This window comes from Acanthopagrus latus, chromosome 17, assembly GCF_904848185.1.
Source record: "Acanthopagrus latus isolate v.2019 chromosome 17, fAcaLat1.1, whole genome shotgun sequence".
In the NCBI taxonomy this organism is placed as follows: Eukaryota; Metazoa; Chordata; class Actinopteri; order Spariformes; family Sparidae; genus Acanthopagrus; species Acanthopagrus latus.
Window position 1 is genome coordinate 17,840,281 of NC_051055.1, and position 17,247 is coordinate 17,857,527.

A 17,247-nucleotide genomic window follows, 5' to 3' on the forward strand; every position below is an offset into this window, starting at 1 on the left:
TTGTTTATATGTGCATAAGACAGCATTCTGGAGCCCTTACTGTCCTCTGAGAACAGCTAGTTTATGCAGTTATAAAAATACATATTTCTGAGTTTGTATTATTACCTAACCTGTATTGTAAATATTTATTTTATATATTCTGAGTTGGAATTTCCTCTCCAAAACTACATAATGACCCTTAAAGACATCATTGTTTGAATTATCCTCACAGTCTGACACAGGATCGATACTGTTGCCGTCATCATTGCTTCCCAACAGTTGAGTGTGTGCACCGCTGGACTGCCTCACGTTTCAAGGTAGGAGTCTGCCTGTTGCTCCTCCTCTGGCCTCTGGGCGGCGCGCTTTCCCTCAGCATCTTCTTTGTTTTTCCATCCCTCGCCCGCTGCCCGTGCTCTCTATCATACGGCGGCTGGCGATTTTTTAAAGCATTTATATGATGGCGGAGGACAGTGAATCCGCGGCCAGTCAGCAGAGCCTGGAGCTAGACGACCAGGACACCTGCGGGATAGACGGAGACAACGAGGAGGAGAATGAGCATATGCAAGGGTGAGGATGGCCTGGCCGGTCCTGCTGGGAGACGCAGTAACGTTATTTCAGGCTGCCTGTTTGTGTATGTGTGCGCTCGGTCGGGAGCAGCTAAGCGCGGTTAGCTAACGTTAGCCGACACAAACACAGACGGGCTTGTTCGCTACAAGGCCGACTTTTGAAGCTTATAACCTCAGGGGGAGTGCTGATGTGAAACCTTTATGACATGGGCATCCTTGTTGTTTTAACCATGTGTGTCCTCGCTTTCAAACGCGCACGCTGAGCTAGCGTCCTGGTTGAATGACATGATGACAGCAGACCGTTAGTTAGCTAACGATAGGTTAGCTAGCTCAGCTGTCAGTCGTTGCTATGGTAGCTAACGTTAGCTAGCTCTCTGGCTGCTCTGTTCGTGTGTGTGTCTGTGTGTGTAAGTGAAATGTGAGTGAGACAACAGTCAGCCCCTGGTCAATAATGTGCTGTACGTCTATGTTCGTATCTATCCAGGAGTCCAGGGGGGGACTTGGGGGCCAAGAGGAAGAAGAAGAAGCAGAAGAGGAAGAAAGAGAAGCCAAGCTCGGGGGGAGCCAAGTCCGACTCTGCCTCTGACTCTCAGGAGATCAAGGTGCAGTGATGATGGTGACCCAGTGAAATGTGCAAGCAAAACCCGAACTGTAACCCAGTAACCTAGTGAAGTCACTCGCCAGGCTGCTGATAGTCATGGTACTAGGAGTAGGTGCAGGATAGTCCCTTTGCACGCACGACACAATCCCAAAAAATACACGTTTGTTAAACATCAGGGGCGATATACTTTGACCCAGGCTCATAATAACCCGTGAAGTTACCCTAATTATGAAGTCAGTGACTTATGTTTAAAGCAGCCTGGAAAGAAGCCAATTTTCACAGACTTTCCCACATTTTTTGCCCATGTGTATATCGCCATGAGAGCTTTTTTCCCCAGTGCACTGGTGTCATTTTAGACAGTAATTGTTGAACCGCAAAATATGCTGTGTCAGTTTATATATCGTTGTTGCAAGTTTTTGTTATCACATTTGATGAATCGTTGCAAAAAATATGTGTATATCTGCAAATATCAAAAGTATTTTCCCCCTTACATATTAGTATCAACCCCAAAAGTCAAGTGCCAGTGGGGCTCAAAAGACAAGCTTATATGTTCGAGAAATATGTAGAAGACTGTCTGCTACCTTGAGCACTCTGACACACCTTTATATATACCTTATCCAGTCCTTTGATCACCATCTGCTGTGTGGGGGCAGGTGCTTGCTCAGCTTGAGTTATGTGAGTAGTTAGTCATATCATGATCTGCGTGCTGGATTCAAAGTGCAAGTCTGACAGCAGTTGAAGATGAAGAATTTAAATCAGTGCTCCTGTCTTTAATTTCTGCTGATAAGATGAAAGCAAAGAAAGCAGGATTGGGAAATGACAGGGAGTGGCTCAGAGATTGCAAAATAACCAAAGACCCATCTGGATCAGCAAAGCGTGCTGCAGAAATCTTGACACCAAGCCACAAGGGACAAATCGCACAAAATTGAAGTGTCCTTTATAGAATTACAGATTGCGCTGACTGAGGCAGCGAGAGACAAAAAGGCTGGAAACCTGCACCATCACAGCTTTCCGGGAGTACTTTAAATGCAAAAAAACACACCAGAGACTTGAACTGATGTGTAAAAAAATGATTTGCTAGCATTGATGGTCCAGTTTTTATCAATTCTAAATAGTCTGGTGTGATCAGTCAATTACAGGTTGAACTTGTGTTCAACATCCCCTGAGAGTACTTAGTTTTTATTTGAAAGGGGTATAAATTGCACACATGCCCTCCGTTGTGTCTTTTTAGCTACCATTTAAGTCTTGCCCGAAATTCTGAACTGGTATCAAACTGTGATCTGTATCTGTAGGCATTATCCAGATAAGGTAAAATTAATGTGAATGCAAAGATTGAATGCGTCATGATCAGAATGTGATCTGATCCACCTCATCACATCTGGAGGTAGTCGGCCTCGCATTGTGTTCAGTTCTTAGGTGGGTGTAAATGCAACATGCACAAGGTGCTGGCATCTATACAACATAACATTGATGCAATCATTTGATGTAAGCTGACATAAATTATAGGTTGTTGTTGCTCAAATTTAAGCTTGAAAAATTAAATGCCTCTCATTACTGATTATATGTCTTTTCTGTGCCATAAGTGCACCAACAGTGGTGTTATTCAACAGACCCTGTGAAAACTGGAAGCAATACATGAGGGAAATGATTGATATACAGTAAGGAGGAACTGTTTGCATAACAGTGTGTATTGTCCTCTTCTGTGCAGCTGATCTGCTATTAAAAGGCACTCGATTTATTTAGTTGGAGAGTATCCTTGTCACCAAACAGAGACATTAGTCTTTATACAAAGAGAAGATTAATGCAAGTTTGCACAGGGTTTCACAAAGTTTGTAAAGTTAATCCTAACTCAACAACTCACACAACTTTTTTTAACTGATTTTTTGTGTGTGGGGCTGTTTTGCGACCACTTGTTATCACCAGAGGACAGATATCTGATCTCAATGAGGATAAAGAGAATGCAGCATAAATGCAAATTTTTACATCCCATTTTAATGCTGAGTGTAAATGGGCTATCTGTCTTTTGCCAGCTGTTATATACAGACTACTGTTTGTACGTGTCATGTCAAACATTCAGGGAAAGTTCCATGAATGTGTTGTTCATACTTATACTCATTTTCTTCTCTAAATGTAGAACCCTGGCTTGCCCATTCAGAAGCTGCAGGACATCCAAAGAGCCATGGAGCTGCTGTCCTGCCAGGGTCCAGCAAAGAGCATCGATGAGGCAGCCAAGCACAAGTACCAGTTCTGGGACACCCAGCCCGTGCCGAAGCTAAGTAAGTGCCTACTTCACTGAAAGTGAGCAAGAACATTGTTTGTATTTATAACTAATTTATGTCAGTTGTGTTGCAAAATAATCCATGTCATGTTTGAATAATGCTTTATATTTATCATTTAAGACCATTCCTCATTTAGTTGCTCAGGAGCTCTTAACGACTGAGTGATGATTTATCATTAGCCTGGCTTAAAATTACACCCCTAACTCAAACGGTATTACCTCAGCTGAAAGCAGAAACTCCATCATCATTTCTCTCGACCACTCTTTGTGTGCATCAGCTCCATCTACTGGGTTTATTCATCACAGTCAGCACTGTTCAGGGCCAAGTGTCCCAAAAACATGTCAGCTGTGAAGTTCAGTGGGGGTCCAGGCGTGCTTAGTGGCATTAGATTAAGCTGTTTCCATGACAACTGTTGGCCAAAAATCAGGTCTAGGCAGGAGGACTAGTGCCATGTGCCTGCCTGGTCAACACGGGACCAACATGCCAACAGATTAATGTAACTCTGAGAAGTGTTGTGGTTTTATCGGTTAAAGAAAATACACTTTGGTTTGGTGATGGTTCAGGACCAGTGTCACCTGATCAGAATAAAATAACAGGAAATTAAAGATCCTCTGGAAATATGGTGATTTGGGAAAAGGTTTTGAGTCTCTGTTAAGAGCTGTGCTATTTTCGCAGATGAGGTGGTGACGAGTCACGGGCCGATTGAAGCAGACAAAGAAAACATTAGACAGGAGCCATATTCCTTACCTCAAGGCTTTATGTGGGACACTCTGGATCTCAGCAACGCAGATGTAGTAAGTACAGAGTTTGTCTCCGACACTTACGCAGTCAGTTCATCAGGGCTGCAGCTAATGATTGTTTTCACTATCAGTTAATCTGCTGATTAGTTGTTTTCACATCCAGAAATAGACACATGTCTACTAACACTACAATATTCAATCTGATTAACAGTTTTCTAAGACCAAGTGGGAAAAGACACATATCTTTGCCATTTTGGCTGAAAAATTGACATTTAATAGTTGCCAATTAATTTTTCTTTGACTAATCACTGTGGCTCCAAAGTACAATTTGTAGAGACCATACATAAAATAAATGTTTTGCTGTCTCTTTTTCAGCTGAAGGAGTTGTACACATTGTTAAACGAGAACTATGTAGAGGACGACGACAACATGTTCAGATTTGATTATTCACCAAACTTTCTCAAATGGTATGCATTCTGTTCTGAATTCTCTTCTGGTGATTACTTTGCTCACCAAATTTGTAGACACAGTATTGAACAGTCTACTCTCCCTCTCAGGGCTCTGCGTCCACCTGGCTGGTTACCACAGTGGCATTGTGGAGTGCGAGTGTCCTCAAATAAAAAGCTTGTTGGCTTCATCAGTGCCATCCCTGCAGATATACGCATCTATGACACGTAAGCACCAATAATTGTTCATGTGCACTTTGCGCAGAGTAGTTATGATTCAATAAAAACCCTTTTACTCTAATGCATGTGTCATCTTCTTTCCCTCGGCTGCTCAGACTGAAGAGGATGGTTGAAATCAACTTCCTGTGTGTCCATAAGAAGCTGCGTTCAAAGCGTGTCGCCCCAGTGCTCATCAGAGAGATCACACGGAGGGTGAATTTAGAAGGAATATTTCAGGCAGTATACACTGCAGGAGTGGTACTACCGAAACCTGTGTCCACATGCAGGTATGCTGTGCAGTGTCACAACATGTAACACATTAGACACGGTGTTTAAAAGGCATTTAACCCTTTTCCTCTGTTGTTGTTGCTGTCTGATTCAGGTATTGGCATCGTTCTCTGAATCCCAGAAAGCTTGTTGAAGTTAAATTCTCCCACCTGAGCAGAAACATGACCCTGCAACGAACCATGAAACTCTACAGACTACCCGATGTAAACACTCACACCTGTCATTCTTAAGTCTCTTTACAACTCTTTTTAAATGTAGGGATTAAATCTTTTTCTCTTGCTATCTGAAACACACATAGAGCACCAAGACTCCGGGTCTCCGGCCGATGGAGAGGCGCGACATCCGCCAGGTCACGGAGCTGCTACAGAAATACCTGAAACGTTTCCAACTTGCACCTTCGATGGGAGAGGAGGAGGTGGCTCACTGGTTCTTCCCACAGGACAACATAATAGACACATATGTAGTAGAGGTATCTGGAATCAGTTTCTGTCTTCACGTTGCTGACAGCCCATTTGTTGGTTCTTCTTTTTAAAGCATTGTCATGTTTCACTCTTCTTAGGGTGCCGGTGGTGTGTTGACAGATTTCGCTAGTTTCTACACTCTGCCCTCGACCGTGATGCACCACCCTCTCCATAGGAGCCTGAAGGCTGCTTACTCTTTTTACAATGTTCATACACAAACCCCACTACTGGACTTAATGAATGATGCGCTGATCCTGGCCAAAATGGTAATGTCACCCTGATGTCACATCAGGAAAAGGACGCATAAATGATACTGAAACACAAACCAAACCTGTCATTGATTTTTTTGCTGCTGTGTAATTCATCATTCATTCATTTAATTTTCTACTTCTTCCATTGTATGTTTAACAGAAAGGTTTTGATGTGTTCAATGCCTTGGATCTAATGGAGAATAAGGTGTTCCTGGAAAAGCTCAAGTTTGGCATCGGAGATGGAAATCTGCAGTATTACCTCTACAACTGGAAGTGTCCCCCAATGGACCCTGATAAGGTGAGCAAGGTGATTTGTCCAACTATCGATTCACTTTAATAAGCATCCTTTAATGTCTGGTGTTGAGATCTAATAATGAGTGAAGTATGTCCTTGTTTTATTTTGTAGAAGTTAGTTGTAGTGAAAGTGCTGCTTTCTGCCTGTTCTACCATAGCTTCTGCAAGTTGCACAGTCATAAGAAATCTTGTGGGACTCACAAACGCTCAGTTGTGAGAAACCATGCTTTGATGAAAAGAAGTAGACTATTTTAGGGCTATTGATGTGGAGAGCAGTGGATATTTATAGTATTGGTCATTTTCATTTGGGTGGCACCACTTATTTGTAAATGCTTCACTAAATTTGTGTATTAAATTCTTCTTAAGTTCTTTTTAACTATGGCTGATCAGGTTGCACCAGCATGACCTTAAAGAATAACATTTTTAGTAAGCCAAATGCCAACAGCCAAGTTTTAATAGATGTAGGTATGACTTTGTTTTATTTATGCTTTCCTGGACACATCTGTTTGTCAGGTGTGACTGGAAGATATCTGATTGAGCTGATCTAAATCTAACCTACAGTATATGTTAATTACATGTACAATTAAGTTTTTTTTTGGTGAAATGTAATTTCAAATCTTTCCAATTTACATTAATAAGCAACAATTTGTTGAATTGTTGACAAATCTTATTCTTCAGCACAAACCCCAATACAAATCAAACCATGATTACATTTTTTTTTCAGTTAAAACTAAAATTGTGATGTAAAAATGATAATTTCCAATACTTGTGAGTAACTATTAATAGTTTTGAATGTTTGTGTTCTTTTTGCCTAAATTTCTCTAACAACAGGTTACCCTCACTTTTTCAGGTTGGCCTCGTCCTTCAGTAGCCGGTCTTATCGCGGCTGCTACACAAACATTGATCCAAAGGTCGTCAGCGACCTCAGGCTTTTCCTTACCTGGACATACAGGTAGCCCATGCTAGACAATGAGAACTACAACCGTAAAACCAACCTGGAGACTGGGAGGCGGTTCATCCGTCGTCAAGAACATTCTCAGTTCACCTTGGGTGAAAACTCTTAAATCATCAACATCCTGAATGTGAAGTCATACTATGCCTGAGATACTCATACAGTACAATGCTCCTGACATGCACACTCACATTTAAAACAGTCTGACATACAAGAGGATGCCTTGACATTGTGAATTTCGTTCAGTTCTTCTGCCTCAGCAGACACCTTGTTACAAGGGACTGGCATGGCATTTAATTTCGCTGACATTGAACTCTGTAAATGATAATCAACAACAAAACAGAACTATCAGTTGTTATGTCTCTACTGCAGAGACTCACCTGCAGTAAGAGGGTCTTAAAGGCAGTTGAAGAGTTTTTAATCCTGTCCCGGCTCATATCATCGTGGTCAGTAGTTTGTCTGCTGGCTGTTTCAGCATGTGGGATATGTTTGTCTTCAGGCCTTTCTGCCAGAAAGCCGTAAGGATGGGAACTGATAAGAATATATTGATACAAATGCCGTGTCGAGCTGGCTGTGGGAATATCCAATCAACTAAAATGGATCAAATGAGAGAATGTTTGTAAAGAATTTGCAGAAAAAAATTGCCCGAGCCTTCCTGGGTGACACTGTTATTATAACTGGATGGGTGCTGCTCGGTAGGGGAGCAGTGGCACTTGTGTGTCAGTCCTTTAATTTAGGTGCATGTTGTGTTGAGAGATGATTCAGCATATCGCTGGTGTTTCCATCCATCCTTGAAATTATCATTTTACAGACAATACAGCTAGAACTGTTGTCATCTTTCTCTGTGAAATGAAGCCATGCTTTAGACCGTTTCTTCTTCTCTGCCATGACTCCTTCTTGTTGCAAGTTTCCATCAATGTAGATGCATGAGTTTGACATTGTTTTTTGTGCAACTGTAGAAAAACATGCTATGCTGTCATCAATAAAAGGCATTGATGAACTCAGTGGCAGGCGATTTCAGTGGATGGGACAAATTGGAAACTGTTTAAAATAGTCTCAGAGGCATAGAAACTTGATAGATCAGACAAGTTCTACAGATCAATTCCCATCTCTTTTAGGATGTCAGGTGATGTGGTAAAAATAAAGCCCTTGAATGGAGGAGGTTGTGGTCGAGGAAATTAAATTAAATTAAAACACAGGACTTCCACCCAGAAGACTGCTGTATGTTTTCCTTATGAAACCAAAAGTCAACACTAACTTAATATTTTAAACCAACCCATGATATTTCTCTAAACCTAGCCGAGGATTTATGGCGCATAAACCGATCCAAACTGCAGCCGTTTTTCACAACGATGACTGCATGTTAGAAAGGCTTTCTGGCAGAAAGCCCTGAAGGCAAACTTCTCCCATCTGTGCTGTTTTTGGGCCTCAGTAGAATTAGAAATGCTGAGAATGTGTTTCTGTGATAGCTGGCGTATAAAGGAAGAAACTTTTCCCTGAAGAATTCTGGAGAAAAATATCATATTGGCACACATACACACAGAAACCCAAACACTGACTAATAACAACACGCATACACAAAAAAAGGATATCTCCATGGAAGGACTCATCCAACTGGTGCATTTATATACATGGTTTTTTTTTGTTACAAATATATAGTTACCTGTACATTTAAAGCCAGATCATATTTATTCCTGTAGTGTGAGTTTGGGGTTCGGGAGGGCTGATCCAAAGTATTGTCCTCATAAGTAGTGTAGATGTCATTGAGTTTGTTCAGACAATGTGGGTTCAAGTGGTTTCTGATGAAGAATGTATTGCATCAACGAAGCACAATTTTTAAGTTCCTAAACAAGCAAATGGGTCCTTGTTTGGTTTTTTTTTGTTTGTTTGTTTGTTTTTCTTAAGGGTCAGATTTCAAAACAGATGGGTTTCGTTACATACTGTACAACCTTGGTTTTTTACAAAGGATGTGGGCTGAATTTTACGTTATAGTTGTTTCTAGGGTCGTTATTTTTGAAAGGACATGTAAACCACATGTGTGTTTATGTTCACTGATTCGCACACACAAATCTGCGTAGAAACAGACACAACTGAGGGTTATCTTCGTGCGAATGGTGAGTTGTCCAATTAGATAGACTGTTAAATTAGAGGCCAGAAAAACTGTAGCTGAAACAATTCAGGATGCACAAGCAGGGCAGTGAGAATTACAGCACCAAGGCATGGTAAACAACAAAATACTAATTAAATTATTATCATTTAGATGATGTACAAAACAAGTTTTCAAAATAGTCAGTGTTTCTTTTGAGGGACAGTTTATAAGCGTAAAAGTGGCTTACATGCTTTGAAAGATTAATGTTCTCAGTTGCATTTAAAGCAGCCAAGGTCACTTTTTTTGTTGTTGTTGTTGACTTGGTCAATGCCATGCACAGAGAAACTACGACTTATTACTTCCAGTAGCCTGTTACAAAGGAGTGAGTAAGATGTAAAGCAGTTGATTGGACTTATTGGTACAACTCTGGGCTCGTAAACATACGTAACCATCAATACTTTCGCCTGCAGTAGGATGTTAAATGTGTTCTTAATCAAACTCTCAGCTAAGTAAAACAGAGAATTGAGCACAAAGTTCAGAGTGTCTGGGGAAGAATTTAATAGACAAAAGCCTGTAGTAACTGCGTCAGTTTCAAATTTGAGCTTTCCTGTGTTTCCAGGTCTGTTTTTAATGACTTCTCTGGGTTTGTTTTTTTAATGGTACTGTATTTGTGTGTCTGAAAAATATACTGTGGGTCATTTTTTTAGTGTTGTGCAGCTAAACGCGTGAAATTCTTTGAACAGTTCTGATATTTATAATTGTACATTGCAAAATGTCTTAAGACATAATTCCTTTTTTCTTTCCAGTATTTCTTGAAAATTTCCCATTAAATACGCAACTTCAAAACTGATGTCCGAGGGTTTTGGGAGTATTTGGCATTTACCTGTGCTCAGCTGAGCAGGATGAGGATCTTTGATGCTGCTGCTGGTGTACTCAAAGGTTAAAAAATGTTTGTCTTCTTTGCTCTGAGTTTGTTACTTTATGTTTGATGTTCCTGTTCATGTGGCTCTGCAAACTTAAGAGGTCGAGGCTGCTGCCATTTTTGTTACTCACTTTTATGTACGTGATGTAATTTTCCTCTCATCCCTTTATATATTAGCAAGAACAGGACTAACCAATGGACAGTCAGTGCTTCAGGGTTCGAAGATTTTTTTTCTTTCCATTGAACGACTGAATGAGTTACAATCACAAAGACGGATGTTCCTGGTATTAATGAGCACTGAAACTTGGTTATTGAGTCAACAGTGTGCCTCATGGACGTTGTTTGTGTCACAGATGTGTTGCCTGCAGCTGTTGGAATTAACTTTGAGCATGTCAGTTCTGCTGCCGTGATGATTTTAGCGTTGTTACTAGCCACACCCTTTAGTGAGAACTCAACCCGAATTACCTGCCTTATTTAAAATGTTTGTTTTGTTTTTGTCTTTTTTTTTTGTTTTTTTTTTTTAATTCAGATTTTTGCGATGGGTGGGGGTGGGTGGGTGTACTTTTGAAATGACATACAGCTTTCTCTAACTGAAGAACAATATTTTTATTCAAATCCATTGTAAGCTGTGAAAAAGCTGAAGAACTTGTACCAGCATCATTTAGACATGACCCCATGCAAATAACAATCTGTTTGAACACACACGTCAGCTATACCAGCATGGATATTTGATTGAATAAACTCACTTTAAAAAGGAACATGAGTAATGCACTTCTTTTTGTTACGACAGGGGGAATATTAACATAGTACAGATTTAACTGACACCTGTTAAATGGACTTGGCCAAAGAAACAATTGATCAAAGTAATTTTGTGTCAGTGGATTTCAAATTATACCATATACCATCTCAAACAGCTTAATTCAGAAATAATAATACAATAATATTTCACTTTGAAAACAAATTTAAAGATCACACTAGGCTCCAAGTTAACCAAGTTATTGTAAATCATTTAAGCTGCATGTAAGCTTTAATTCCCTCTATGTAGCTGCAGGTTTCCATTTAGGCAGCTCATTCCAACAAACAACATTTCATTCACATTGTTGTGTTAGAGTGAATTGTTGACTTTAAAAGTCACTCATCTGCAAGAAGACAAAAATATGAGGTAATTGTAAAAAAACAAACAAAAATTGCTTCAAATAGCCAAAGATATGTAATTAACTAATCAGATTGGTGAAGATGAAATCATAGACTCTTCTGTCATTTGATTAATCAATTAATTACATGTTGTGGTTCACTGTGATGAAGACTTGCTTTGAACACTGATGGCTCCCCAAGCTGTCAGAAAAAACCTTGAAGTTCACCTGGTTGGGCTAAAAAAAAACCCAGTAGATTCCATCTCTGAGCTTTGTTTTGAAAAATACTAGCCATTCTAAGTTTCAAATAAAAGGTAGAAATAAAGGACCCCTGTGTCAACAACTAAGGCAATAACCTGTGACAAAGGGGTCACAAGAAGAAATATACAAAATAGGATATCTAAGCAGAGTTTCTGTTTTCTTTGACTGGCTACTACTTAACCTTTTTTCTTTTCCTTGCAGGGTTAGCAACTATTTTTTTCACTTTGAGAGGTTGTAGAGTGCAGGAGGAAGTAGGCTCAGTGACATCCTCAGATTCAGTCTCAAGCTTCCTTTTCTGACCCTTGTCCTCGCCGGCTTCCTCCTCCACTTCCATCTCAGCGGGGCCTCCAGCTGTTACTCTGGGTGCGGCACCTTGTAGCCACGGAACATGCAGCAAAGGTACTCTGGGTGTAATTGCTTCCACTGTGTCGGTGAACACCTCTTCATCTTTGGAGGCACACTGTCTGAATCCCAGCGCGAGGACGCTTTTCAGCCCCAGCGGCTCCGACACGCTCTGGCTGAGCCGAGGCACCTGGCAGGCCGGGACGCCTCTAGAGGCACTCAGCGCTATCAGGTGATTCTTCATGTGTGCTGGCTTGATGGACTTGCACACAAGCAAGAGTTTGAGCTCGTTCCTCTCCAGCGCTTTGGTGACCTCATTGATGCCAATGGCCAGTTGTCGTCTGGCTGCCACATCTGTCCAGCCGTTTTTGGGAGCATCTTGCACCTGTGCATCCTGGCTCACCTGGGGAACAGGTTCGGATGTTGCAGCAGATTTCTGGTCTTTCTTTTTCCTCCACTGGCGAAACACTTTCACCTCTTTCTTCTCAAGACCTGTGGAAATCAGTTTGTCCTTTAGGGTTTTCAGGATGAAGTGCATGTCTTCTTGGGGAAGTGGGCTCCATTTTATAGTGAATGGTGAAGTGAAGGAGGTTTTGGCTGGAGTGTACCTCTTGGCTTCCTTTTTAGCTGCTGGCTTCCCTGCAGTGGCCATACTCCTCTGAAATGAAGACATGAAAACAAGTAGTAACATTGGTATATCAAGTACAGACAAACGTGGAATCCATGCCAGCTTGAGTGCATGCTGTCATTAAAAACAAAGGGGGATTACCAAACACTGAAATATTCTGAAATTCATGTTCATTTTTTCAAAGATTACAATTTCCACTCACCCTCTCAACCCTAACTTTTACATTCTTATTACACTATATTCTAAACAAATGCAAAATAGGAGTTTCTGACTCTTGGTCTCTTTTTTCGCTGTGCGTTGTTTTCATTCAGTTATGTTAAAAGAAATCACAGTACAGAGAAGCAAAATACCACCAGAGAGCACCTTTAAAACTCTAAAAGAATAATCTGTACTTGTGTAACAGAGATTGAACAGAGAAGTGATCATCATCATCACCATCATCATGATTACAAAAGTAAAATTAAAAAAGCATTATCACGTCCCACTTTCAGCAAAGTTTAATAATAATTTCTCTGTAGGTGAAAATAAACGTGGAGTGAACGAAGTTTTACTGCTTCAGCTGCAGTAATAATCAGTTCTGGTAACCACTTCATCATCATGTCAGTAAACAACATACCTGACCAAAAACAAGTGACATTAAGTTACTTTACCTGATTTGTTTAATACAGCAGAAGCTTTTGTCACATCCTCAGCACAGCACGGGTTGCCATTAGGGCGTCGCCATCTTGTTTGAATTGAAATAACTTTATTAAAAAAAAAAAAAAAAAAAAAAAGTACAACAGCCGCGCCGACCAGCGTTCAGTGAGTAGTATGACATTCAAAATGGGTGTGTGGCAGAAATAACGGAGTCACTCAATACGTGTAACATGCTAATAAAGCGATTTATTGAACTTGATTAAATTCGAGATAACGTTGATACACGTCAGTGCTTTTTATGAAGCAGTGGCGGAACTAGCCTGTTGAGCTAGCTTACAGAACCGTTAGCCATGGCAACGCTACCGATAGCCTAAAATGTAGTTTCAAGCCCTGTAAGCCTATTCATGTTTTATCTGAAAGTAAAGTGCAACATGTGGTATTTGTTAGTAGCATGTTCTGTAAGTAAAATGTATTCATTGTATTATAGGCTACTTTATTGCTATATGAGCTACAGTAGCTATCCCTGGGGAAGTAGGCTAACGTTAGCTTTGTACTGTTATCATTGGGTGATGATTTGCTTATTTCCACTGCTGTTGGGTAAGTTTATAACAATAAGTATGATATTTCAGGATCGAAGATTAACATTTGACCGTGTGTAAACGCACCTTTAAAGTAACTACAGCTCTGATAATAAAGAGTTTAGGAATAAGTAGAGAGTAGCATACAACTGAAACACACAAATTATAGTATTAGTCATATACATTATAACTCTCTCTCTCGCTCTCTCTTCCCCTCTGTGTGTGTGTGCGTGCGCACACATGCATGTGTGTGAGAGTGTGAGATGATGACAGGCAGCCAATCAGCTCCCTGCTCCCTCCTCTGCAGGGTACTCCTTGCACGGCAGTATTGCATTGATCAGTTGTGCCGCAATTACAGCTGCGAAAATCCGTCAAACAGACAAGAGATATTACATCTATCTGAACTACGGGGCTCAATCTGCGAATATGTCTCAGAAGGTAACTGTTAACTGCTTTGTTGGCATTTCATTCAGCTGTGTAACGGGGATGTGTGTGGGGATCGCCATTAAATGAAAAGGGGTCAGCGGTTGGGTGCTCACGCCATCAACTGTATGCTTGTGCTACCATCTTTGACAGTGTGGGGTCGGTGAATGTGTGAAAAGCGAGTGTTGGCATATTTATATTCGGACCCTGTTGTCTGTACGACGCTGCAGTCACAGCTAACTTGCAAGCAGATTGCTTCGATAGAGAAAAAAAAACGAGAAATATTATCACACATGGTTATGAAAAACAGGATCTAGAAGATGAATCATAGTAGACTGGCACCATTAATACCAATTTTAACAAATTGTTGAGATTTAGACCCTTTGGAGCATTTTAATTGGTTTCAGGCACATTTTAAAGGTTTTATAGTTTCTGGGTTTTCAAGTTTTTGATCCATATAAAAGGGTCTCTGATGGCCTATAATTATCTGCTCTGTCCCAGATCCTTTTTGTAAAGTAGATTATTCAAGAGGCCCAAAAGCAGTAGAGCCTGGAATAAAAGCCCATTGTTTCCCCCCAACAATGGGTTTCCCGGGCTGTGCGCCATGACTTGAATACTACATTTAGCTTCCTTATTCAGCGCTTTCTGTAACTGATTAATATGCACATTCTCATATTCTTTGATTACTTCACACTCTCGCGGCACCAGATATCTTATCTGGACTCATCGGTCTGACTTGGCAACGGACAAAAAACTACCTATGATTGCTTACCTTGTGCAACATAATAGCTATGGTTTGAATAATTAAATGAGGGAAGTAAAGAGTAACTTAACAATTTCCTTTTCCACCTATTACCTGCAGGCAGAGTTTGAGAAGATTGCGGAGGATGTGAAGAACGTGAAGACGAGGCCTTCAGACCAGGAGCTGCTGGACCTGTATGGCCTTTATAAGCAGGCACTCGTAGGAGACATTAACACTGGTATGACTTGCCGCAGAAAAACAGAATAACTTCCACGCCATGTTCCCACAAATCTGAGCATTCCTGTGTGCTGTTGCAATTTCAGATAGACCAGGAATGTTGGACATGAAAGGAAAAGCCAAATGGGACGCCTGGAACTCCCGTAAAGGTAACAAGATAAGAATGCTTGCAGGTGTAAAATAGAACGACAGGTCTTGTTATTTCAATTAACTGAATCATTTGAGATGTCAGCCATCTTAAATGTAGCAGTAAGAATTTAAGAGACAAGAGTCAGCAGCCATGCTAGTGGCTTCATGAGGCTGTCCTTGGACACAGCTTGAGCCAAATGCTAACACGCTCACAATTACACTGTTAAAGTTCCCATAATGTAAAAAGTGAGATATCCATGTCATGTTTTTGATTATAGAAGGGTTAGGCACTCTATGAATACTGTTCAAGTATTGCTCAATGCTCAGTCCACACCAACTCTAACACTATATTCACAAACTGTGCCTTTAAACAAGCCAACACGACTTCTGTGAGGTTGCGATGTCAAAACTATACAATCACCAACGTCAGCACAGTCTTGGTTGCAGAACCGCTGGCAGAGTTGATGCTGAAACTATGGTTGGGAGGTGCCTGCTCAGGCCTGTGAGAGCTGACCAATTAAAGCAGTCTTGGCTTCAGGAAAGGGGCCTTAAGGAGACAGATGCTAAAATGGAGCATTCACACAAAGGGTGAACAGGAGGTGCTGCAGCGATGTAGGACAAAATGTGAAGAAAAAAATAAAATTAAAAAATTAAATAAATAAATAAATTATATATATATATATATATATATATATATATATATATATATATATATATATAGGTTTGATGTTTGTATCAGTTTTGAATATCTTAGTTTAGTGTGAAAGCTAACATTTGCTAATTAGCTCTAAACACAAACTACAGTGAAGATGATGAGACTGTTGAAGGAGAACACACCATTAATGTCTGTGCAAAGTTCAGTTGAAGTCAATCTGATTGTTGTGGAGATATAAAAGTCTTGACCAAGGGGGTTTACTGACCAGTTGACCACGGCTACAAAAAAATGAACATGTTGATATTTTGTGTTCTTAATCCAAATACTTTCTATTTATTTCAGGCATGTCCAACGACGACGCCATGTCAGCCTACATTACCCTCGGAAAGGAAGTGATCAGCAAATATGGCATGTAATGCTTGCAATAACTGAAGATGCTGAAATTAATGCAAAAAAGACAACAGTCAACTAACTCAATTACTAAACTCATGCTGCTGTCAACATACTGTAACAAGTAGCCTTCTGCTTTCAGAGGCCATAATAATGAAGGTTAATAGTGCAATTACATTTTTTTGTGATTTATTTCCTTTTCTACATAGACTATTTCTAATAATTTATAGAATTGAACAATTTCTATGCACCCTTGAAGATTGAAATATTAAATTTGCTAGTTGCTGTTTTTAGCTGATTTGTGTAGTTAATTGTTTTAATGCACATGTACACAGCACCATACTGTATTCTGTACACTTTCATATGTACATCTAGCTTGAGTCCTAATCAAAACAGGAAAAACTAAATGCTCTAAAATGTGAACTGACTGCACACATTTTTAAAAATAAAACCTCTTTGTGAACTGTTTTATTTTTTTGTTATTTCCCCATCTGCACTAATTGGTATAAAAGAGGTGGGCAAAATAACACAAACACCTCTTTATGATGCAATACGGCCCAACACCACCATGCTGGAGTCTCCAGAACAGTTCAAACAGAAACTGAACATTACAATATTTATGAAGTTTTATTGTAGGACTTTTTTTAAGCCAGGAGTACCTAATATACTGTCAACTCAGTATATTTTTGCTCATAATGTTCATATTGTCCCTCATCATCACTTACATCAGAAGCACGTTTGCAAGGGATTCCTGAAAGGATGGGAACAAATTATTCTCTGTAGCTGCAAAGCTAAAAGTGCTACTGTGCACGCCGTCTGGAGTGGGTACATTTAATGTTAAGGGTGTAATACATCTTATCAAATAAATTTGGGATCTTGTGCATTCCAGAGAGTTGAATTATGTCAGACGAGCTGTATGGAGCCATTTTATAATTAAAACATTTTTTAAAGGGTTTTAAGAACAAGTCCCCATCTACTTCAGTTGTTTAAGAGAATGCTGCAACAC

The 17,247-nt window shown here is 40.1% G+C and overlaps 3 protein-coding genes across 6 annotated transcripts; 2 read left to right on the top strand and 1 right to left on the bottom strand.

Annotated features, from left to right (window-relative positions):
- Positions 1-288: 288 nt before the first annotated feature.
- nmt2 (N-myristoyltransferase 2) lies at positions 289-10,015 on the top strand. Of its 2 annotated transcripts, none has more exons than XM_037073153.1 (12): positions 289-546; positions 1,030-1,147; positions 3,281-3,422; positions 4,101-4,219; positions 4,541-4,632; positions 4,723-4,839; positions 4,947-5,117; positions 5,213-5,321; positions 5,417-5,587; positions 5,678-5,845; positions 5,991-6,137; positions 6,975-10,015. In XM_037073153.1, the coding sequence occupies exons 1-12, from the start codon at positions 434-436 to the stop codon at positions 6,993-6,995; spliced, it is 1,488 nt and encodes a 495-aa protein (XP_036929048.1). In that variant the 5' UTR covers positions 289-433; the 3' UTR covers positions 6,996-10,015. The 2 variants fall into 2 exon arrangements, with proteins under 2 accessions (XP_036929048.1, XP_036929049.1); XM_037073154.1 differs by having other exon boundaries at positions 295-546; positions 5,991-6,128.
- A 657-nt stretch (positions 10,016-10,672) lies between these two features.
- On the bottom strand, positions 10,673-13,213 carry rpp38 (ribonuclease P/MRP 38 subunit). Its single transcript, XM_037073163.1, has 2 exons — positions 13,102-13,213; positions 10,673-12,481 (listed from the first exon to the last, which is right to left on the bottom strand). Exon 2 carries the CDS (start codon positions 12,473-12,475, stop codon positions 11,654-11,656), a length of 822 nt encoding a protein of 273 aa, XP_036929058.1. The 5' UTR covers positions 12,476-12,481; positions 13,102-13,213; the 3' UTR covers positions 10,673-11,653.
- Positions 13,214-13,233: 20 nt separating this feature from the next.
- acbd7 (acyl-CoA binding domain containing 7) lies at positions 13,234-16,709 on the top strand. Of its 3 annotated transcripts, none has more exons than XM_037073166.1 (5): positions 13,234-13,252; positions 13,973-14,103; positions 14,951-15,068; positions 15,154-15,216; positions 16,194-16,709. In XM_037073166.1, exons 2-5 carry the CDS (start codon positions 14,092-14,094, stop codon positions 16,265-16,267), a joined length of 267 nt encoding a protein of 88 aa, XP_036929061.1. In that variant the 5' UTR covers positions 13,234-13,252; positions 13,973-14,091; the 3' UTR covers positions 16,268-16,709. The 3 variants fall into 3 exon arrangements, with proteins under 3 accessions (XP_036929061.1, XP_036929059.1, XP_036929060.1); XM_037073164.1 differs by lacking the exon at positions 13,234-13,252 and adding an exon at positions 13,259-13,277; XM_037073165.1 differs by lacking the exon at positions 13,234-13,252 and adding an exon at positions 13,524-13,545.
- The last annotated feature ends 538 nt before the right edge of the window (positions 16,710-17,247 follow it).